The 25,065-nt window shown below is 37.5% G+C and overlaps 1 protein-coding gene across 2 annotated transcripts; it reads left to right on the top strand.

Annotated features, from left to right (window-relative positions):
- The first annotated feature begins 17 nt into the window (after nucleotides 1-17).
- Nucleotides 18-23,577, top strand: Arp6 (Actin-related protein 6). Of its 2 annotated transcripts, none has more exons than XM_069830539.1 (7): nucleotides 18-180; nucleotides 2,023-2,140; nucleotides 2,291-2,483; nucleotides 6,164-6,356; nucleotides 11,417-11,633; nucleotides 15,588-15,856; nucleotides 23,371-23,577. In XM_069830539.1, exons 1-7 carry the CDS (start codon nucleotides 95-97, stop codon nucleotides 23,498-23,500), a joined length of 1,206 nt encoding a protein of 401 aa, XP_069686640.1. In that variant the 5' UTR covers nucleotides 18-94; the 3' UTR covers nucleotides 23,501-23,577. The 2 variants fall into 2 exon arrangements, with proteins under 2 accessions (XP_069686640.1, XP_069686641.1); XM_069830540.1 differs by having other exon boundaries at nucleotides 35-73.
- The last annotated feature ends 1,488 nt before the right edge of the window (nucleotides 23,578-25,065 follow it).

The raw sequence follows: 25,065 nt of genomic DNA, 5'->3' as shown, positions 1-25,065 counted from the left end.
GATTATGAGAATGCGAAGCGAACTGCGAAGAATGAAGTGTCAGGAGCGGTGAAATTGGTGTGTGTGATCTGTGGTAAATAGCGGTTTAAACAGAATGAATGTGAACAGAGAAGTTTTTGTTCTGGACAATGGAGCATGCACAGCAAAAGTTGGATTTTGTAATAATTCAGAACACCCTCGGTAAAAACAAATGCATAGTTTTTTGAATAACAGAATAGTATGGCCTATAACCTTTAAGCGTCATATGGTTTCATTAATGTGTTTAAATGCTGTGCACGTATTGTGTTGTTATTTAAAAAAATAAGATGGTAACGGAAGAATATATATATATATATATATATATATATATATATATATATATATAATTATTTTTTAGACCTCTGGAACAGAGTGATAATGGACCTGCCGGCAGTTTCTTTTTTTTTTTTTTTTTTTCGAGAAGCACTGTCATTAATCTTATAAAACCATACCTAACCTTACCACTGACAGTGAGGGTATTTTTCACTAATTTATCTCTTCATTAAACATTATCTAACCTCATGACTGACATTGGGTCTACTTATCACTAATTGTATCTTCATCAAACCCTATCTAACCTTGTCGCTGACAGTGGGATATATCTCCTCGTAAAACCCTACCTAACTCATTGACAGTGGGGTGCTAGTCACTGAGGGTGAGAAGGATGAGAGAGGGGTAGATAAGGAAACCAAAATTTGCCCGATAACAAATGTGCAAGTGAACGTCAGGCTCATTATCCTTCTATTCGTATCTGATATTCAGTAGGCCTATGTAATATAGGCTACAGTAGGAATATTTTATTTTTAATGTTCTTGTAAATAACATTGTCAGGCCTAATTGTTGACTTTTATTTTGTTTGATATTAAGAAAAATTACATAACATGTAATATAACATTATTAGCAACTGTCGTAATGTCTGCTATTCGCAAAATTATCTATACATAGTTACGTTCTTTTGAGTAGAACCATTACATACATTTTGTGGTTTTGAATGCTTGATTTGAAATTTTTCCAATCTTCATACCTCTCCCTTTCAGAGTTTCCAGATTCTCTCGTCAAGAATCCAGGACGTGTGATGATACTGTGTACCTTAACGTGATTACATATTTGAATTACCGTAATTCAATTTGTAATACACCTGATTTTATTCGTTTATATATTTCAACTAATTATATAGGGCCAAAACTTTTAATTTTGTTACAGTTCTGCTAGATTATGAAATTTCCTTTGAATTACTGATAAAGTCTGGAAAAATAATGTCATATTACAGCCTGATCTGTACCAGAAAATTTCATAATATAGTGTTTAAATCCTATGAATAATAAATCAACTTCTAAAGAGTGTAAAGAATTAAGATACTGTACACCTACATACTACTATTATTGTTTTTATTTCAAGACAACCCGATAGGAAGTGCCAAGCGGTGTTGATGGTGACATTGAACATATGTTGGGCAGGGTCTTGAAAAAATGAATAAGGCATTTTAAAAATAATTTTATAGAAATGAACAAAAAATTATATTTTTCCAATCTTTTTGACATTTCGGAACAAATGTAACTCAATCCAGGACACACCATTAAAATCGAGAGCAAGTGTTAGAGCAAGTGTTGGCCTGGTTGGCGCAGTTTGTATAGCGCTGGCCTTCTATACCAGAGGTTGCGGGTTCGATCCCGGGCCAGGTCGATGGCATTTAAGTGTGTTTAAATGCGACAGGCTCATGTCAGTAGATTTACTGGCATGTAAAAGAACTCCTGCGGGACAAAATTCCGGCACACCAGCGGCACTGATATAACTTTGGCAGTTGCGAGCGTCGTTAAATAAAACATATGTAACATTTTCCAGAGCAATCCTAGGAAATCCAGGATGTTTGGCAACCCTGCTCCCTTTGCGCCATACCATCGCAACTTGAGGGCATATATTTCAGAATGTACTTAAAGAATGTCATCTTCTTATTAAGAAATGGTTTATGAAAATGTGTAATAATGAATATGTTTTACGTTTTAGCGTTATTCCGAATTGTATCATGAAAGCTAAGAGTGAGAGAAGACGACCTTTTGTTGGAGACCAATTGGAAGACTGTAGAGATGCATCGGGTTTATTTTATATTCTGCCTTTCCAGAAAGTAAGTATTCAATATAAGTAGTATTAGATAAATTACGCATGCGTGTATTTTTTTATGCTGAATAACTGGATATTGTTAGTGGTTTTTTAGACTAGCTTGAGGAGGATAGTGGGGAGAGCATTGACTTGAATACTATTGTATGTGTTCCAGGGTTATTTAGTGAACTGGGATGTCCAGAAAAATGTATGGGATTACATCTTCAGTAAAGAATGTTGTCCTGTAAATTTCATCGAGACACCATTGATTGTAACTGAACCTTATTTCAACTTTCCCTCGGTTCAGGAGGCAATGACTGAGATATTCTTCGAAGAATATGAGTGTAACTATTTACTCAGAATTAATGGTAAGATTGTGAAGAAAAATCTTATAATGATTACAACTTCCACAACCATTCCTCCACCCTTACATTAACCTTTACATTTAACCTACAGTCTTTTATATTAAATATGACTAGTGGCTTGTGCAGCAAATGCTGCAAACTAAGTTCATTAGACGTTCAAATAACCATTTTTCAGATTTATTTTCAGTGAAGAATACCAGACATTCTGAAAGTTATTTGTTTCCATAACAATGAAAGATACTGTCTCTCGAGCCACTACTGAAGAGAACACGCATATAAATATCTACACCACACCGCCATTAAATATATGAAAAAGACCCAACCCCACTTGATTAAAATTATAAAAATATTTGATTTTTAATAATATTATTATCTTACGTAAGTTTTATAGCTTTCAGTAACATATACTATATAGCCGCCACTCAGTAAAATATAGAAATCAAAATCTAATTTAAGATATTCTCTACATCTACTTATATAACCCCAAAATGTTTCACTTTCATATCATCAATATAGCATTAATATGTATAATTAATGAAAAATAGTCACATCATGGCATTAACTACAATAATATTTCATTTCTAATGGTAATAATTTCATCAAACCACCTCAAGTTTTGTAGTTTTTAATATCCAATACACAGCTGTACCCAGAAAATTACACACCACAGAATCTAACCTGTAAATTATTTTTAGTAAGTTAAGTTTTTAATAACCAATTTAATTTGAGCTCTAAATATGTCAGCATTCTTGCAGATCATGGCCTTCGTGTAATATTGTTTACTGTAGTGTGTGTTTTGTTTTATTCTGAAATGCAACACGGCCGACTTGATGCTCGCTTCGCTTCTCCTTTACTGGCATTGACAATTCATTTTGATCCCTGTGTTAAAGTGAAGAGAACATCAAGTCGGCCGTGAATGCAATTAGCTAGTTCTCAAAACCGATGACAGATGGATTTTGGAAAATAGGGAAATTATGTTGAAAAATTGACATTTCACTGAAAACTACTATTTTTCCGAAAAACTTTGAGTTCCAAGCTTCAAAATGAGGGGTCATTTATTAAAGTCCATTCTCCCGTTTTCCCGTAATTTCCATTACCAGTTCAAATTATATATATATATATATATATATATATATACTTTAGATCTGACCAAATACTTTCAGTTCTTTTTCTGGTATTTTTATGTATCCATTTATCGTTACTTGTACCTTCATGTAGACCAGGGCTGGGCATCGGGAGCGGAACCAGACTCTAAACGGGGACGCTTAATATTCATCCGTCACTGAATCAACACTACGCGGTGTTTGGCGGGGAAGAAAGGGGATGAAGAGAAATCATATGACTCCCCGTGAGAGAGTAGAATCCACTCTTGCTGCCCAGCCCTAATGTAGACCAATTTATTTTTATTTTTACCTGAACTTTACATAAGTTTCACCTTTACCAGTATTTTAACTTTCCTTACATCTTTATATTTACTTTTTATTCTTTACACTGGTGGCCATAATTCTGGAAACTTTTTGTTTTTGTAATGAATTATTATAACATATGTATTTATTCACAGATTTATACATTTTAAAATATTACTCATGACTGATTCGTCAATTACGGAGTTTTAATAAAGGTATTTTTTAAATTCTTAATATTTTAACAATAAATAGTGATTATATGGAGAATTATGTTCTTATCGTTTAGATCTAAATATTAATTTCAGATTTAATTATAATTTCCCATTATTTACTGTAATAAAAATTGGTCCGCTGTTGATTTTAAGATTATTTTTGATCATTAGAAGCATTGTTGAGCTCTGTTAGTATAAAATATGGACATTATTAGTGTGTTTCAATCATTAGTCTGACAAAATTTCGTTCGGTTATCACCTGATTTCTTTACCACAAACTTTATTGATAATAATTTTATCACAATGGCTCCACGAAAGGACTGAACACCTTCTAATCGAAGTAGTGCAGTCACACTTCGAGAAGAAGACTACATAATGAAGGAAATTGCAAGGAAGCTTGGTAATTGTGCTACAGTGTCTGGCGTCCAGAAGAAATGGCAGAGGTTCAAATCCACAAAATCGTGTAAAACAGCATCTAGGACTGGTAGAAAACCTAAAGTAAGTCCATCAGATGTGAGGCAGATTTGTCGATTGGCACTGAAAGATGGAAAGAAATATTCTAAAGAGGTACAGGAAGTTATACACAGCAGTGGATGTAATATTTCTGCGAGAAATCTTCAAAGGAAGTTATTCCACAATGAACTGAAAGCAAGAGCACTCAGAAAAAAGCCATTTCTCAGCAAAAGACAACGAGAAAATCGTGTAAAATGGTGCAAAAATTATCAATCATGGACCAGTGATGTCTGTGCGGAAGTGATATGAAGCGATGAAACAAGGATTTCCATATTTGAAAGTGACGGAACCAAATACCTTCATCGACGAAATGGAGAAACCTTAAATCCTGAGTGCCTCATCGCAACCATGAAACATCCTGTTGCTCTCATGATCTGGGGATGCATGTCCAGGAATGGAGTAAGAAGACTTCAAATTTTTCAAGGGAACTTGAACACGGAAAAATACATAAAAGATATGCTGGAAGTGAAATTGATGTTATCCATTGCCGACTTACACTCAAATTGTGATGACTTTGTATTTCAACAAGATGGTGATCCATGCCATACTGCCAAGAGTGTTATGCAATGGTTTCAACAGAAAAACATCAAGGTGTTAAAGTGGCCTGGGAATAGTCCTCACCTTAATCCAATTTAAAACTTGTGGTCAAGGTTAAAAAATTTGGTGTCTAAAAAAATTCCAGCAGCAAAACTCAATTCATAGATGCCACTATCCACAGCTGGTTTCGGATCATGAGCAAGGAAGAACTAAAACGTCTTGTGGACTCAATGTCCTGCAGAATTGATGCTGTCACTAAAAATAAGGGTTATCCCACAAAGTAGGCCTACCAACTGTTTACAGTGTGATTGAAAAAATAACACGAAAGTGTTTCTAACTGTTAATGTATAAATATATGTTTTCTCATACACATTATGATGAAAAGTCATTTATTTTCTATAAAAATAGATTAGACAATGTTTGTTTGATCATTTCAGTCATGAGTAACATTTTAAATTTTAATAATGTGTGAATAAAAACAGATGTAAAAACAATTCAATACAAACACAAAAAGTTTCCAGAATTATGGCCACCAGTGTATATTGCTGTATCTTCTTTTTTTATACCGATTGTATTATTTTTTTCATTTTCTATTGTTCTAATTATATTCTGTATTCTATATATTTAAATTTAAAAAATGAATAAATACATTTAAATATTATATATATAGCAATAATAAATAAACTTTTACCTTTGCCTAAGTTTACTCTTTAGTTTTGCATTGCATACATCTTTACTCTTAACCTTTACCTACACTTTTACCTTCACTTCTACCCTTAGTCCTTGTACCTTTCCTTTTCCTTTCCCTACATATTTATTTTATCCTTCAATTATCTCCCTAGCTTTACCATTACTACACCTTTACCATAACCTATACTTTCACCTACTCCTTTGCAATTATAACAGTGTTGGACCATCATATATCATGTTTTACAGTTCATTCTAATTATTGCAACTTTTATATCATTTACCATCCGTATGGATTTTTACTTGGATTTTTTTACCATCCTTCTAGCTGGAGATCTGAGCTGTTACAACTATATGAAGAAGAATGCTGGATCATTATGTTGTCTTTTAGTTGACTCTGGGTACAGTTTTACACACATTGTACCTTACATCAAGGGCAAGAAACTGAAACAAGGAATTCGACGAATTGATGTGGGTGGCAAAATGCTTACTAATCATCTTAAGGATATAATTTCGTACAGGTAGTATAAAAACACGATAATTTTATATAGAATGTATGATTAGACAATTGAAATCATATTGCATTTCTCCTCTATTACTGTATCGGTACATAATATATGACACTGAATAATATATTACTCATTGTCATATATACAGTACTCCTAAAATGTTGGCATTTATGGTCTGATGGTTTGCTAACTACTGAATTCAACGCAAACTGCTTCATTATCGATTGAAAGTAAAGGGAAATACACACACACATTTTATGTCAAGATCCTCCATCAACATTTTGGAAACGATACTCTTTGGATCATTGATTGCAATTTTGACATGTTCTGCTTATTGATGACATTCCAGAACACAGATCACTTTTAGTGACTTCCAGCCATCTTCAAAGTGTTGGTATTACAATTTTATTTCAGTGAATCATTCCCAAAAGCTCTCTTGAATGTTCGGATAGTCTCTGCAGACGAATGTCCAAGTTGAAAGCTAAACTTGATACTGATTCACTGATCTATCCACTTGTTCATTGTGAGTGTAACAATCATACAGTATCTAAGGTCACTCATTAGCAATTCACTGTGGATTAAAGGTTAGTTTACACGATGCCACTAGGTTTCGCAACTAATCTCATGAAAGTAATCACGTAGGAAGTTGTTTATATGGAGACTAGTGTATACTATAGTTTCATGAAAAGTTTTGTATTTTTCTTCAGTGCTATTCATTTAAATTCTAGAGTAGTAGCAGAAATGTTACTACTGATACTAAAAAGTGAGAAAAGAAGAAAGAAAGGAGTCTGAACTAGGGCATGGATAAAGAAAAGATCACATTTAGGGTGTTCTGCAACCTTATTGAAAGAGGTAGGTGTAGAAGATCCCAAAAGTTGTCATAATTATTTAAGAATGACTTTGGAACAGTTCGATTTTTTTTCTTATTTTTGAAGTTTGGGTCATATGAAATTCCACAAACACATTTGCATTGCATATAAATCGAGACACTTAATAATTTCTTCACTTTCCCATTTCATTTTGTAAATCAATTCACAGATCAGAACGTGTTTAACCTCGAAATGCCTCGAAACTATAAGTTTTGTTTGATGAAAACTTGGAAGCAGCCGATACTTTCTAGTGTCATAACGTAATGTCACTACTACATTTCACGCATGTGCATTCAAATAAAAACCTATTGCGAAACCTAGTGTCGTCTTCGTGGCTAACGAGAAAGACAGGCTACAGCACAAATTGGAGTCACGTGATTATCATGGTCTAGTCATGGCCATCTTGTCAGTCATCTAATATAAATAATAATCCGTGGTGCTACAGCCCGTGAAGGGCCCAGACTGACCAGCCGGCTGCTGGCCTCACGCCCACATGCCATAGCAGAGGTGGACGATCATCCAACCAGAATGGAGGTATCATGTGGCTAGCACGATGATCCCCCTAGCTGTTATAGCTGGTTTTCGCTACCTATCGTAGCTCCCCAAATGCATCACGATGCTGGATGGGCACCAGTCCCATACACTGGCCGAAATTTCATGAGAAAATTTCTTCCCCCCATGAGGACTCGATCCAGTACGCATTCCGTAACGCAAGTCCTAGGCAGGATGCCTAAGACCACCGTGCGGGACATCTAATATAAATACATGTTCAGAATTCTAAAAAAAAAAAACATTCATGTTATATGTGCATTTATATATAAACTTGATATATAAATTTGATAACATAATCTAAAGGGAAAAAATGGAACTCTCTGCATCAAAATCCACAGTTAATTCCCGATTTACCACGAAAATCGTCTGTAGCTGCGTTTAGATTGGCAACAGGTCATGATTGTTTGGCCAAACACCTGCATAGAATTGGAATATATCAGTCCCCTAACTGCCCATTATGCAACTCAAACCAAGAAATTAATTCGGAACACCTCAAAATCTGTGCTTCAGTGGCTGGCCATGATAATATCTTTGAAAAATATTGGAGTGCAAGAGGTCAAATGACTTTATTGTCAAACGCCTGGCATTAGAAAACAACAACAACATATAAACTTGTTCAATGCTGGCCATGATATGACTAAGAATGTGACATCACGTTGTAGCTTGTCTTTCTCATTAACAGGGGCGATTTCTCAGGGGATGCTATGCTTGCTGTGCAAGCCCAATATTTTCGTAGAATGTGTATTTCTCAAAATGGCGTTACGTACATTAAAATTTATTTTGTTTTTTGGAATACTGTATAGGCGTAATACCATCCGCAGGTTGCATACCGCAAGTATCGCAACGCTTGCTCGTTTCTTGGAGCTACAGAAAAGACGTAGAAATAGCGAGAATAAGATGTGCACGCAAGTGCTTTCCTCCTTAGTCCGTCCTAGGCGCACATGCTTCTGTTATGTGTTGTTTGAAGCTCTGGTCCGAGAGCTACACCAACGACTATTTAACGTTACACAGAGCAGTATTGACAGCGGGAATGTGCTGTGATTTGCGAGTGCAATGTATGGGCAGAATGCATGTGTTAGCTGCTGAATGTATTATTAATTCTTAAACATTAATTTGAAGTATTGCAGTGAGTTCGGAATTGTGTGTTATTGAAACCTTATTATTACATCCATTTTCCCCAAGGACTATTCAAGAGAAGACATTATAGAGAATATGTGCACTTGTTCAGGGCAGCTCAATACAACAATGTGCATTGGTTGGCAGGGTCGAAAAAACTAAATGAACTGTTTTGTTGGCCATGTTTGTTATGTTATATCGAACTTCTACATCTGATAGCGAATATGATCCATGACTCATAATGATTTCCAGTGGCGTAGCATGAAATTTTGAGCAGGGGAAGCTAACTCAAGTTGTCTTTCATGCAATATGAGAAAGCGTATTACAAAAATACAGTCTTAAAATAAATAGTAGTCAATGTCAAGTCAGCAGTCGAAGATTGGTTGGAACATCGTAAGTAACACCAATAAGGCATGACCTCAAATGATACGTAATAAAATAAGATTTCACGGTTTACACATATCTCTAACAAATAGACACGTATACGTATAACATTAGCTCACTCCCTGTCATACTTAGAGAAATCACAATATTAGTATCATTACATAAGTATGCGTCTGTCTTTTGGTTGTGTCCTTCATTGACAGCAAGGAAGTCGGTCATTTGTTTTTTAAATCACACTTTTGTTCGTAAGTCAGTTTTGATAATACAATTGTCCTAAAAAAAATTCAAGTAAATTAGTGTCAGGAACTGTTATTTCGCTCATTATTTATTACATCAGCCAAATGCACACTAACACTTCAACTGAACACAACTGACGAAAAGGGATAACTCGGAAACTACTTATTTTAAATGTTAAAGCTAGCTTCTTTGCGAGCCTTGCGACTAGGGTAGTTTAAAAGGGATGGAAAATCTGCGGGGTGGATTACACAGAAGAAACCGGTCTGCTTGGAAGCTGGTGTGTGCAGGCTTCTTGTTTACTGCTGCATCACAAATCATCCTGAGCTGCCGCATCACAATATTTAACGCGTAAATATAAATTCTATTAAAATTAATAAATAATTTTCTCCATAAACTGCAGGTTTATTATGAAATTATTATTAACTGGGGAAGCTGAGCTTTTTAGCTTACATTGACGCTACGCCACTGATGATTTCATAATTATAAAATAAATTATTTATGTGGGTCTGATTATTTTTATTAAGTTTAATTATGAATTATTATATCCTCCCTTCTTCCCTTATGAATAAAAGAGCAAGCCTGACTTTCGTGACTAGCATTCGCCCCTACTCGTTAGCCATGGTCATCGTGTAAACTAGCCTTACGTTAGGTTAGGTTATGGGGAGTTTTTAACGAGGTGTAAAGGCCTCCTGCACGTCAGCCTAAAAGGCTTATTGTGCATCCCTATTGGAAGGGACACTAGCATTGTCTTCCAAAATCTGTTCCTTAGACTAGTAATAGTATCTTGGCTGCAACAGTGTCCATTCCTAAGTCTTTTTCAAGATTGGACAGTAAAACAGGATATGCAAGGCAGTCTCCTCCTCCTGTTTGCATATTCGACAGATGGGTTCCTCTTTATAGAGTCCCACTGTGCGTGGGTGTTTAGCCTTAAGTATTAAGTGACTGTTCACACATGTGCAGTAAAGTCCTCTCTTACTGGCTGCTAAGTTAACATCACCAGTGACGTCGCCAGGATCAGGGCAAGGGGGGTGCGGATGGGGTGCAAGTTGTAAAAATGTGGTACATAAAAAATCCAAAATGTTCTCTCATGCACTTGCGCGCATACTATACATGTTTATTATTATTATTATTATTATTATTATTATTATTATTATTATTATTTGTCAGCATATCCATAACGATATATTAAGGGGCGTAGTTTTTTCACAACCAAGAAATTGTTTATGCAAATCAAGCTTTTTCAGGTATAACTCCCTGTAAAGTTGATTTGAATAATTTCGAGGGAAAAATTGTTCCGGGGCCGGGTATCGAACCCGGGACCTTTGGTTCAACGTACCAACGCTCTCCCAACTGAGCTACCCGGTAACTCTACCAGACACCGATCCAATTTTTCCCTCTATATCCACAGACCTCAAAGTGGGCTGGCAACCGTCAAGCAACCAACATTGAGTGCACACTAACTCTGTGTGACTTAAATTGCTTACTTTTTGCTTGACGGTTGTCAGCCCACTTTGAGGTCTGTGGATATAGAGGGAAAAATTGGATCGGTGTCTGGTAGAGTTACCGGGTAGCTCAGTTGGGAGAGCGTTGGTACGTTGAACCAAAGGTCCCGGGTTCGATACCCGGCCCCGGAACAATTTTTCCCTCGAAATTATTCAAGAAATTGTTTGTTTTTGTTCTCCAAAATAACTTATGCCTAGTATTTTTTTTAATAAATTGCCCTTTGGGGTGTGGAAAGGGGTGCTCCAATTTTTTATGGGATGCTTGCGCACTCTTTCGCACCCCCCCCCCCCCCCCTAGCGACGTCCCTGAACATCACAATCAATTCTTGAGACATTGAATACATCTGTAAAAAGAAATGCACTCCAAGATAGAAATTTTTACTCTATTTATATACTTTTGAACAATTTACAGACAGCTTCATGTTATGGATGAGACACACGTGATGAATCAAGTCAAAGAAGATGCGTGTTTCGTATCACAGAATTTTCTTGCTGATATGGATATAGCCAAAAAGAGAGATAAAGAAAATACTATTGCTCGAGATTATGTTCTACCTGACTTCACCACACTGAGACGAGGATATGTGCGAACTCTAGAGGACACTGAGAAGTCTAGTGAAAGTGAACAGGTAATTCTAGAATATTTATGTTGAATTCTCTAAAACGGCATTTCTAGAATTATTAAGTCACTTTAGGCCATAAGCATAGCTTAAACAGTAGTGAGTTGGATTTAATATCTGAGTTTACCTTTGGGCAAGAGTTCGAATCCCATTTGGATTGATTACCTGGTTGGATTTTTTTTTTTTCGAGATTTTCCTCAAGTATTACGTGTTGTTGTTGTTTTCTAATGCCAGGCGTTTGACAATAAAGTCATTTGACCTCTTGTACTCCAATATTTTTCAAAGTTATTATCATGGTCAGCCACTGAAGCACAGATTTTGAGGTGTTCTGAATCCATTTCTTGGTTTGAGTTGCACAGTGGGCAGTTAGGGGACTGATATATTCCAATTCTATGCAGGTGCTTGGCCAAACAATCATGGCCTGTTGCCAATCTAAATGCAGCTACAGACGATTTTCGTGGTAACTCGGGAATTAACTGTGGATTATGATGCAGAGAGTTCCATTTTTTCCTTTGTGATTGTATTATCAAATTTTGTTTGTTGAAGTCTAAGTATATAGATTTAATAAATCTTTTCATAGAGTAATATGTAGATTTAGTAACAGGTCTGTAAGTAGCAGTGCTGCCCTTCTTTGCTAATGCATCCGCATTCTCGTTTCCCAGGATTCCACAATGGGATGGTATCCATTGAATACAAGTCTTTTATTGAGTGATATTAATTGAGAGAGCATTTTAGTTGTTTCTGCTGTTTGAGATGAAGGTGTGTGTTTAGAGACGATTGATAGAATAGCTGCTTTGGAGTCTGACAATATAGCTGCATTCTTAAATTTATTGATGTGAAATAGAAGATTCCTGAGACTTTCACTTATTGCAACGATTTCAAGTATTAAGTGTATGTCAGGTGGTCTCAAAGTGAATTCTTGAAGCCATCTTGTTAAATACTATATCGCTGTCCCATCAGCAAGCACAGTAATCCTTCAGGCTATAGTCCTTTTGGGATCTATATGTGTGTGTTATAGGACTATTGCAATACAATGTGTCATTGATAAAAGCTGCTAACCTTGTACAATGGCTGTTCATAATGTAACTTCTGTTTTATTGTAATAAAAATGGCACTGTGTCTACAGGATTAATTTACAACGTTTTCATACTACAAACTTGATTTTTTTTTCTACGTAGTTTCTGGCTACAGAATAAATATGGGAAATGCCTGTTATTATTCTGTTGAGAAGCTTTTATCATCCAGTCTGCTGTCAAAAAATGTGAAAGTTAGAATTTATAAAACAGTTATATTACCGGTTGTTCTTTATGGTTGTGAAACTTGGACTTTCACTTTGAGAGAGGAACATAGGTTATGTGTGATTGAGAATAAGGTGCTTAGGAAAATATTTGGGGCTAAGAGGGATGAAGTTACAGGAGAATGGAGAAAGTTACACAACGCAGAACTGCACGCATTGTATTCTTCACCTGACATAATTAGGAACGTTAAATCGAGACGTTTGAGATGGACAGGGCATGTAGCACGTATGGGCGAATTCAGAAATGTATATAGGGTGTTAGTTGGGAGGCCGGAGGAAAAAAGACCTTTAGGGAGGCCGAGACGTAGATGGGAAGATAATATTAAAATGGATTTGAGGGAGGTGGGATATGGTGATAGAGAATGGATTAATCTTGCTCAGGATAGGGACCAATGGCGGGCTTATGTGAGGGTGGCAATGAACCTCCAGGTTCCTTAAAAGCCAGTAAGTAAGTACGTAGTTTCTGGCTAAATTTAGACACTTATCACAGCATTTAGTGAGATTTTGAATACTGTAGTTATGAAAGTCTTCCACCTGTGACTGAAGCAAACGGACGACACTTGACTGCAACTCTTCGTCATTGTCAAAGTGCTGTGATGCAAGCCACTTCTTCAGATGCATATAAAGATGGTAATTGCAAGGCGTCAAATCAGGGCTGTATGGAGGATAACCAAACACTTTCCCGTTTAAATTTTGTAGTTTGGACATAGTACACTGCACTCTATGTGGGTGTGCATTGTCATGCAAAAAAAAAACACTTCAGAGTGCAACATGATGGATTTCAGCTGCTTTACAGTTTTCATCACAAGAAATCGTATCACTGAACATATTTCTTATCTGGCGGGATTTTCAACTTGAGCATACATTTTGAACACGTAGCATTATGATTAACAGCCGCATGGTCCTCTGTGTACCACTGCTCGACGACATCTCTATCCCAATTACTGCGCGCTTTATGTGAAAACGGAAGGTACTTTATGTATAGCCCTCGTACAATTCGTACACTACATTGCAATGAATGAAAGCGTTTAATAAAGTTTTTTAGACAGAAATTCCAAACTAGATACTTTAACATTTTAAAAGTTGGCTATTATATTGTAACTTGCGAAAAGTACTTTTAACACTAGTGCAAAAAGTATTTTTAATACTGACTTTCAAGTATTTGTGCTGATTGTCAATTTTTTCCCACCAGATGTCACATGGCAACACTTAATTGTCATTAACAAATAATGACAGGCCCAATTTTAAAAATGACTGGTTTTGGTTAATAAACGTACGCATATTAAATAAATTGCTTCAACAACTATTTTATTGAGAACTATATGAAACAATTGAGAATTAAATGTAGGCCTGTTAAAAAAGTTGGGGGTACCCAAGTTTAAACTGGGGATCTCTCAGTATACAGTGATATGCTTTGCCATTGAGCTGTACCACCATTTGCTTTTAATGTAATAAAGTTTCATTATTACAATGAGAAGGAAAATGAAAATTGCCAGTTTTCCTTTTTCCTTTATTAAATTACATTATTATATTGTCAGACTCCAAAGCAGCTATTCTATCAATAGTCTCTAAACACACACCTTCATCTCAAACAGCAGAAATAACTAAAATGCTCTCTCAATTAATATCACTCAATAAAAGACTTGTATTCCAATGGATACCATCCCATTGTGGAATCCTGGGAAACGAGAATGCGGATGCTTTAGCAAAGAAGGGCAGCACTGCTACTTACAGACTGTTACTAAATCTACGTATTACTCTGTGAAAAGATTTATTAAATCTACATACTTAGACTTCAACAAACAAAATTTGATAACACAATCTCAAGGGAAAAAATAGAACTCTCTGCATTATAATCCACAGTTAATTCCCGATTTACCACGAAAATCGTCTGTAGCTGCATTTAGATTGGCAACAGGTCATGATTGTTTGGCCAAACACCTGCATAGAATTGGAATATATCAGTCCCCTAACTGCCCATTGTGCAACTCAAACCAAGAAATGGATTCGGAACACCTCAAAATCTGTGCTTCAGTGGCCGACCATGATAAAATCTTTGAAAAATATTGGAGTGCAAGGGGTCAAATGACTTTATTGTCAAACGCCTGGCATTAGAAAACAACAACAATGAGAAGGAACAAGTAGACGAGAAGTCGGGGAAATTATCTCCATACCAGCACAGATAAATAGCTGTCTAAAAATAATGTATGACAGGCATGTTGAAAATGATTTTCCTTTGTTGGCTGATTTGCTCCACACTATCTGGGAATTCATTTTGCAAATAAATTCTACTTACAGAATATAATGCCATTTTTAACACTCATATCATAAACTGTTCTTTCATGTCACACTTCCCTTTTAATTAATAAAATGTATGTTTAAATAATGAATGTTGGTCATTGATTAGATCTCCGAATTTATCTTAAACTTTTAATAATAGCAACAAACATTGAATATACAAGGAGCTGATGCTGTAGAAAGTGTTCTTGCTGATGTTAAAGGATTGCCCTACTGTCACATATTGTCTCCTCAGGTAGTATTAGGAGTACTATTGCACATTGTCTTTGGAGTGGTGTTAAATCTTTGATGTCAACATTTTGAAAAAATGTAAGCTGTGGTATTTACTTAACTGTGCTTGTTTAAGAGATACTCTCTTTTATTTGCAGCAACAAATTCTGCGGCTCAACAATGAACGCTTTACAGTGCCTGATATTCTCTTCCATCCTTCAGATATAGGCATCTCACAGATGGGAATTCCAGAATCAATTGCACATAGTATATCTGTGTGTCCTCCAGAAACACATCCGCATCTTTATTCTAACATTCTTCTAACTGGCGGCTGTACTTTGTTTCCTGGTTTTCGAGACCGGGTTGAGGCTGAAGTCAGAAATCGAGCACCAGACCACATGAATGTTCGGGTAATGTTACCAGAAAAGTAAGTCCATATTATGAAATGTAGCGTATTGTTAAAATGAGTTATTACCAGTTTTCAGTTTGTATGAAATTATGTTGGACAAGAATGTGGGGGAGCAGAAGAAGATTCTGTAGATCAGCAGTCATCAGCTCAGAGCACCCTGGGGCTAGCGTCTCTTACCCGCGGAGAACACACTGCACTATGATGCATTCGTAGCTGCTAGCGGGTATGCTCTCTATCTCTTCCTGCTGCACGACGGGGCACATGGGACGGCTCCGCTTACCCTTCAGCGAGTGCTAATGACCAGTGCTCTAGATCTTCTTAGAGTACAATAACTCTTCAACATTCTTCATTTTCATAATGTACCTTTATCCTCTTGTGTTACATAACGTCTTAAGCTTATGCAGTTTACAAAAATGTCGTAGAATGATATTTCACCACACTAATGCGATAAAGTGAAGCTTGCATTGAAATAGATGAAAATTAATGTATTTATTTTCCACATTAACAATTTTTTTTTTTTTTTTTTTCAATTTGTCAAAGTGAGTTCCTACATCGAAATTATACCGTTAATACTTTCCTCGACATTTAAAACATTTTTATTTACAATGACGCAAAAATTATGACAGAAAATTAAAAATATTTGTCTCCTACTAACTCATTTATAATTCGATGAAAGAGTAATGGAATGGAGAAAAATTCTCTCCGGCACCGGGATTTGAACCCGGGTTTTCAGCTCTACGTGCTGATGCTTTATCCACTAAGCCACACCGGATACCCATCCCGGTGTTGGACAGAATCGTCTCAGTTTAAGTTCCAACTCTTGGGTTCCCTCTAATGGCCTCCCTCTGGACTACGTCATAGATGTCTATGAAGTACATATGATATTTCCATGCAGATATTCTGCGTCATCATACGATGAAATAGTAATGGAACGGAGAAAAATTCTCTCCAGCACCGGGATTTGAACCCGGGTTTTCAGCTCTACATGCTGACGCTTTATCCACTAAGCCACACCGGATACCCATCCCGGTGTCGGACAGAATCGTCGCAGTTTAAGTTCCAACTCTTGGGTTCCCTCTAGTGGCCGCCCTCTGCACTACGTCATAGATGTCTATGAACATAGGACTGAAGTCCACACATGTGCTGAAGTGCACTCGTTATGAGTGACTAGTTGGCCGGGATCTGACGGAATAAGCGCTGTCTTAAATCACAAAATGATTTACGCATATCATATATTGTATGATGACGCAGAATATGTGTATGGAAATATCATATGTACTTTGGTACATTAAAAATAATATATATCATTTATAATTACTTAGCTACCATAACTGATGTAAATACAGCTGTTTCAGTAATCATTTTGGCGTCATATGACAGCGTTTCCATCTCACACTGTAACATGATACGTTCAACAGCTGCTACTTTTTGGGTTGCACCATTGTTCACATACTGCAGTACGCAAGTTGTGCAGTATTTTAAACTGCTTCACTGCAAGTAACAATGTTTGACCTTTATTTTCCTTCTTCAGTTGGTCAATTTTTTTTTAATTGATTATTTTACAATGCTTTATTGACTGCTGTGGTTATCTAGCATCTGAATGAAATGAAGGTGATAATGCCAGCGAAATGAGTTCGGAGCCCAACACCAAAAATTACCGAGCATTTTCTCTTTATGGGTTGAGAGAAAACTCCGGAAAAAACCTCAACCAGGTAAATTATCCCAATCAGGATTTGAACATGGCCAGCTCATTTCGCAGTCAGACAGGTTAACCATTACTCCACAGTAGTAGTCATTTACAACCAGTGGCGGTAATGAATATATTATCCTGAAGTACTGTACGTGAACTAACACACCTACCCACAATACACTCATTCTTACTCCCTCCAGTTGCCTTTTTTTTTCGTTGTTGGTAACTCTATAGCATCTATTAGATGCTTTATGGTTGTGCTAACAGATGGGGTTACTTGTCAACAGTGTGACGCTGAAACATGTGTTCAGGTTACTGCCCAGCGACAGTCCTGATGTATTTTTATATTTGTAATGATTGGTTAATTAATATTAACCCAGCACACTCACAATCACACTCACCTTCATACAAATTTCCAGACTCTAGACACCCAGGGAATTCTTCTTCTTCAAGAAAAATTCACCGAGAGCCGAGCCGGGAATCTAACCCTGGACCTCCTGATCTGGAAGCCAGCATGCTGACCAACAGACCACGGAGGCAGTCTATCCAGTTGCCTGTGCGAAAGTTTTGTGCATATCTAGGTTTTGTGTAGACATCCCCGTGTGACCGTAGAGCAGTCATTTCTGCATGTTACCAACCAAAGAACCGAAATCGCAGCTTTTGTTTTTGCTTGGGTTAGCCTTTTCTACATGTCACCAACGTGATCAGAGAACCGAAAATCGCAGCTTTTGTTTGGGTTAGCCCTAGGGTTGCTAGGGCCCTTCTGCATGTCACCAACTAGCGATCAGAGAACCGAAAATCGCAGCTTTTGTTTGGGTTAGCCCTAGGGTTGCTAGGGCCCTTCTGCATGTCACCAACTAGCGATCAGAGAACCGAAAATCGCAGCTTTTGTTTGGGTTAGCCCTAGGGTTGCTAGGGCCCTTCTGCATGTCACCAACTAGCGATCAGAGAACCGAAAATCGCAGCTTTTGTTTGGGTTAGCCCTAGGGTTGCTAGGGCCCTTCTGCATGTCACCAACTAGCGATCAGAGAACCGAAAATCGCAGCTTTTGTTTGGGTTAGCCCTAGGGTTGCTAGGGCCCTTCTGCATGTCACCAACTAGCGATCAGAGAACCGAAAATCGCAGCTTTTGTTTGGGTTAGCCCTAGGGTTGCTAGGGCCCTTCTGCATGTCACCAACTAGCGATCAGAGAACCGAAAATCGCAGCTTTTGTTTGGGTTAGCCCTAGGGTTGCTAGGGCCCTTCTGCATGTCACCAACTAGCGATCAGAGAACCGAAAATCGCAGCTTTTGTTTGGGTTAGCCCTAGGGTTGCTAGGGCCCTTCTGCATGTCACCAACTAGCGATCAGAGAACCGAAAATCGCAGCTTTTGTTTGGGTTAGCCCTAGGGTTGCTAGGGCCCTTCTGCATGTCACCAACTAGCGATCAGAGAACCGAAAATCGCAGCTTTTGTTTGGGTTAGCCCTAGGGTTGCTAGGGCCCTTCTGCATGTCACCAACTAGCGATCAGAGAACCGAAAATCGCAGCTTTTGTTTGGGTTAGCCCTAGGGTTGCTAGGGCCCTTCTGCATGTCACCAACTAGCGATCAGAGAACCGAAAATCGCAGCTTTTGTTTGGGTTAGCCCTAGGGTTGCTAGGGCCCTTCTGCATGTCACCAACTAGCGATCAGAGAACCGAAAATCGCAGCTTTTGTTTGGGTTAGCCCTAGGGTTGCTAGGGCCCTTCTGCATGTCACCAACTAGCGATCAGAGAACCGAAAATCGCAGCTTTTGTTTGGGTTAGCCCTAGGGTTGCTAGGGCCCTTCTGCATGTCACCAACTAGCGATCAGAGAACCGAAAATCGCAGCTTTTGTTTGGGTTAGCCCTAGGGTTGCTAGGGCCCTTCTGCATGTCACCAACTAGCGATCAGAGAACCGAAAATCGCAGCTTTTGTTTGGGTTAGCCCTAGGGTTGCTAGGGACATTCTGCATGTCACCAACTAGCGATCAGAGAACCGAAAATCGCAGCTTTTGTTTGGGTTAGCCCTAGGGTTGCTAGGGCCCTTCTGCATGTCACCAACTAGCGATCAGAGAACCGAAAATCGCAGCTTTTGTTTGGGTTAGCCCTAGGGTTGCTAGGGACATTCTGCATGTCACCAACTAGCGATCAGAGAACCGAAAATCGCAGCTTTTGTTTGGGTTAGCCCTAGGGTTGCTAGGGCCCTTCTGCATGTCACCAACTAGCGATCAGAGAACCGAAAATCGCAGCTTTTGTTTGGGTTAGCCCTAGGGTTGCTAGGGACCTTCTGCATGTCACCAACTAGCGATCAGAGAACCGAAAATCGCAGCTTTTGTTTGGGTTAGCCCTAGGGTTGCTAGGGCCCTTCTGCATGTCACCAACTAGCGATCAGAGAACCGAAAATCGCAGCTTTTGTTTGGGTTAGCCCTAGGGTTGCTAGGGCCCTTCTGCATGTCACCAACTAGCGATCAGAGAACCGAAAATCGCAGCTTTTGTTTGGGTTAGCCCTAGGGTTGCTAGGGCCCTTCTGCATGTCACCAACTAGCGATCAGAGAACCGAAAATCGCAGCTTTTGTTTGGGTTAGCCCTAGGGTTGCTAGGGACCTTCTGCATGTCACCAACTAGCGATCAGAGAACCGAAAATCGCAGCTTTTGTGTTTGTTTGGGTGTGCCCTAGAGTTTCCAGGGCCCCTTCTGCTTGCCACCAATCAGTGATCAGAGAGCCGAAAATCGCAGCAGAAGCAGAAGAATATTCTGTAGATCAGCAGTCATCAGCTCAGAGCACCCTGGGGCTAGCGTCTCTTTGTTTGGGTTACTCTACAGTTTTCAAACTTTTCAGAATGTGAATAAGGGATAATTTCAACGTACAACTCGAGGAAGATATGAGAAACTTGTAAGAGAGAGAGAAATTTATGAATGCCGTTTCAGAGCATATAATAGAATGTTAGAGTATAGTACAAAAAAATTACCTTCGTCTTAAAGCATTAAAACTGTTATATTGTATTAACTAGCCGTACCCGTGCGCTCTGCTGCACCCGTTAGAAATAAATATAAAGTAATTACATGATTAAAATAGGACGTTTGATCCAGGGAACATCCGTGTTTGATAGAAGGATAAATCGTTTATTATGTTACTTAAATTGTATTAAAAAAATTAAAATTCGATCATTTTAATCCAGAGACCACTCATTTGGTCTTAAAAATTATTTTAGGAAATACAGGAAATGAATGCCTATCAAGTTTTCTGTGCATAAGAAGCTATTTTAATCTTACCTGTCCTCGATTCACTCAGAAGTTACTGTAATAACATTATAGCATTATGTCCATCTAGAGAAACTACACTTTCCAATGGTGAATTAATAATTAATTATACAAATCGGTTAATTTAGCTTCCGATATTACTTCATACAAACACAGAAACATTCTCTGTAGGCTATGTTTCATAGCTTTCGATTGTTGTTGTCCAAGGCCCCTTATAGACGAAGTCATTTGTTTTTTATTTCATTACACCGCCTTAGATGGCGTTATTGTAATTTTGAAACTCATTTATCTCATCAAATATCAGTCCTATGAAAATTATGCCTGGAATAAAACTTATCGGAAATTATTTTTAAAGAAATGTTTGTTATGTAATATTTTTCATGAAAATTAATAATAAGGGAGATATTTCGATTTATTTAATTCAAGCCCCCTTATAACCCCCCCGTTTAAATAAAATATTTTGAATGCCATATAGCCTAAATTCTAAGTTACAACGAACTTAATTTATATTCCAATTTTCATATAAATCAGTTCAGCCATTATCACGTGAAAAGGTAACAGACAGACAGACTTGCAAACAAAAATTTCAAAAAAGCGATTTTCGGTTTCAGGGTGGTTAATTATATATGTTAGGACCAATTATTTTTGGAAAATCGAAAATTACCAGAAAAATTTCGGCTACAGATTTATTATTAGTATAGATTATTATTCAATTATTTATTTATTTTTATTATTAAAAATTACAAGATAGACACTTTAATGATATCTGGGATTCAGATTAGAAAGCTGTAATTGCAAAATTTGTGTTTATAGAAATATTAAATAAATGTTGTGTTCTAAATGCCACAAGTCCTCTTTGTTTCATACAGGTGAGAAACATTCATTTTGGTTTGAAACATTCTTCTCGTCTTCACAGAAACTACACACAATCCAACAACAATACTACTGTATCAATAATCATGCACTGCTATTGCTTGAGAATAAAATGTTACTTTTAACTGAAACAGAAACAGCTAGTAGGTTAAATTTATTTGCTTCGTTGTGATGTTTCTAAAGACATTGATGTTAATAAAAGAGTGACTTATTTTTAATCATAATTCTACAACATGATATCTATGTAAACAGAAAATAATAAAACAAAAATAAAAAAGAAAACATTCGCTGTCTCTGACACATCCCACATACATTTCATATAGGAAAAGTTTTTGAGACATTCTACATGAACTCAATATGAAATTGATACTGAATTATGCAATATCAACATAACTAGTTACAACACAGAAGTCCACACCTTTGGAGTAACAGCTAGCGCGTCTGGCTGCGAAACCAGGTGGCCCGGGTTCGATTCCCGGTCGGGGCAAGTTACCTGGTTGAGGTTTTTTCCGGGGTTTTCCCTCAACCCAATATGAGCAAATGCTGGGTAACTTTCGGTGCTGGACCCCGGATTCATTTCACCGGCATTATCACCTTCATCTCATTCAGATGCTAAATAACCTAAGATGTTGATAAAGCGTCGTAAAATAACCTACCCCAAAAAAAAAAAACAACACAGCAACTGCATGTCAGAACAAGAATCCCTAGGGCGATCTTAAATTACAGGTCACATGGGAAGAGGTCACTGGAACAGCCAAGGAAGAGGTGGAATGAGAATTTCCTGTAGATCATAACAGTCATTTTAGGACTATAAACTGCTAGGAAGAAGAAGAAGAAGCAGACAAGTTTTTCAGACCTCAAATACAGGATATCTGGCAACTCTAGTTAGCTCTTTCATTGACCAGTCGTTATAGTTCTTTAGTAGTGTTTCAGCTGTAGCAAATCTGATGAGTTTAACTAATAGAAGGCATTTAATCAGTAGCTTACTTACTTACTTACAAATGGCTTTTAAGGAACCCGAAGGTTCATTGCCGCCCTCACATAAGCCCGCCATCGGTCCCTAACCTGTGCAAGATTAAGCCAGTCTCTATCATCATACCCCACCTCCCTCAAATCCATTTTAATATTATCCTCCCATCTACGTCTCGGCCTCCCTAAAGGTCTTTTTCCCTCCGGTCTCCCAACTAACACTCTATATGCATTTCTGGATTCGCCCATACGTGCTACATGCCCTGCCCATCTCAAACGTCTGGATTTCAAGTTCCTAATTATGTCAGGTGAAGAATACAATGCGTGCAGTTCTGTGTTGTGTAACTTTCTCCATTCTCCTGTAACTTCATCCCGCTTAGCCCCAAATATTTTCCTAAGCACCTTATTCTCAAACACCCTTAACCTATGTTCCTCTCTCAGAGTGAGAGTCCAAGTTTCACAGCCATATAGAAGAACCGGTAATATAACTGTTTTATAAATTCTAACTTTCAGATTTTTGGACAGCAGACTGGATGATAAGAGCTTCTCAACCGAATAATAACAGGCATTTCCCATATTTATTCTGCGTTTAATTTCCTCCCGAGAGTCATTTATATTTGTTTAATCAGTAGCACTGTTTTTATTTATTCATTAATTCATTCATTTTGTCAAGTATTTCATTGCTGTATTTTAACCTACAATATTAAAGACATTTTATACTGAAATGTTTTTGGTTTTGACAGCCCTGTGACGTATTCTTGGCATGGAGGGGCGTTGCTGAGTCAAGATCCAGAGTTTCTGAGCTTAACAGTGTCAAGAGAAGAATATGAAGAAGAGGGACATAATTTGTGCTTTGAAAAATTTGATATCTGAAGTTGCCTTTTGTATGCATAATTATAAAGATTGAATAGAGGTATTATTTGATTAAATAATTTTAAGTGCTTGATCTCTACGTCTTGTATTGATGACATGCTAGTCTGTATGTAACATGAACACAGTCTTGTGTCAGAAGGCAAAAGGAAGTACAGCTGGTGCCAGCATTTTTGGCGTGTGTCCTAGAGTATAGTACCCAGTTTGTGAGCATGTTGCTAGTGCAGCTGAGAATGGTACCACTTCCTATACACTTCACATCAGCCATTTGCCAAACACAGTTGTCAGACTGAATGCGGCAAAGGTAAAACACTCGCATTGAACGTTCCCATTACTTATTTCACACGCCAAAAACGGTGACACGGACTAGAAGCGCCAAAACATGGATTTTCGGATTATGGTTGATTCATATGCAGGATGTTCTGAAAAAAGGTTCCAATATTTAGAGAGGAGGTAGTATGCATCAAAACAAGAAATAGAATCTTCATCTTACGATGTTTGGTGACGTATATACGTCTGTTGATGTGACATATTAATGAATTTAAATACTATTATAGTCACAATCATGCCATGGTATGAAAGAAAAATTACACAACCTCGAGCGGGAATCGAACCTGCGACTTCCTGAACAGCAGGTTCGATTCCCGCTCGAGGTTGTGTAATTTTTCTTTCATACCATGGCATGATTGTGACTATAATAGTATTTGAATTCATCAAGAAATAGAAGTCCTATAATATGGACCCTAAAATTATTATCTTCTGAAAAATGAGCACTTGCAATATATAATCATTGCTATATGCCAGCTGTCTACAACCTAATGCGACACTTCAGTGATTACAACCTTCAAGTTATTCTGTTTCCAGTGTCTTCCACTTTCACCATACCAAATATCACTACAAGGAATTACCACATCCTTGGATCAGTCAAATAGGTAATGGGTGAAAAGTCCTTCTGATCAGACAAAGTGCAGGAGATAGTGCACCATTGGCTGTACATACAATCGACATTTTTCATCTAGGGGAATCCAGACATCAGTTAAGGACTGGAAGACTTATGTGAACCAAAATTGAGACTGTGCAGAAACACGAAATTATTTTGTTGTACTTGTTTGCAATAAATAATACAATTTTTTTTTCAAGGTTTTATTTTACTTACCTTAATAAATACAGTAAAACTTCTTTTATATATACTTTGCACTTATTCGTTTTCTTTTAGGTCCTTCATTCGTTTTTTACACTTATACAATCCTATTTTAAACATCAAGAGATACGAAACTTCATTTACTTACTTTTCCTTTTGCAGGCTTTCCATTTTACAGTACTTTGTCCTTAATTTCTGTTTTTCAGATATTCCTATCCTCCCATTGTCCTTCCAAACCCTTTTATCATGGCTGTGCTTATTCCTTGTTACCAAGTCCTCCGAGCCCTTCCACACTTTACTTATAATACGTTTGGGCCGTCTCTCCTGCGACATTTGCTGCATATATCCATACCATTGTAGTAATCATTTTTCCTACTCCATTAAGAACAGTTTCCTCTGCATCCATTCCTTCCCTAATTTAAAGTGT

This window comes from Periplaneta americana, chromosome 7 (assembly GCF_040183065.1).
Source record: "Periplaneta americana isolate PAMFEO1 chromosome 7, P.americana_PAMFEO1_priV1, whole genome shotgun sequence".
Lineage (NCBI taxonomy): Eukaryota > Metazoa > Arthropoda > Insecta > Blattodea > Blattidae > Periplaneta > Periplaneta americana.
Note: the sequence above shows the minus strand (reverse complement) of the source record. Positions and strands in the feature narration are given on the sequence as shown.

Coding starts and splice junctions, on each gene's coding strand:
- Arp6 (XM_069830539.1), top strand. CDS start 95: ATGAATGTGAACAGAGAAGTTTTTGTTCTGGACAATGGAGCATGCACA. Junction 2,141..2,290: donor ATATTCTGCCTTTCCAGAAA/GTAAGTATTCAA, acceptor TATGTGTTCCAG/GGTTATTTAGTGAACTGGGA. Junction 2,484..6,163: donor CTATTTACTCAGAATTAATG/GTAAGATTGTGA, acceptor CCATCCTTCTAG/CTGGAGATCTGAGCTGTTAC.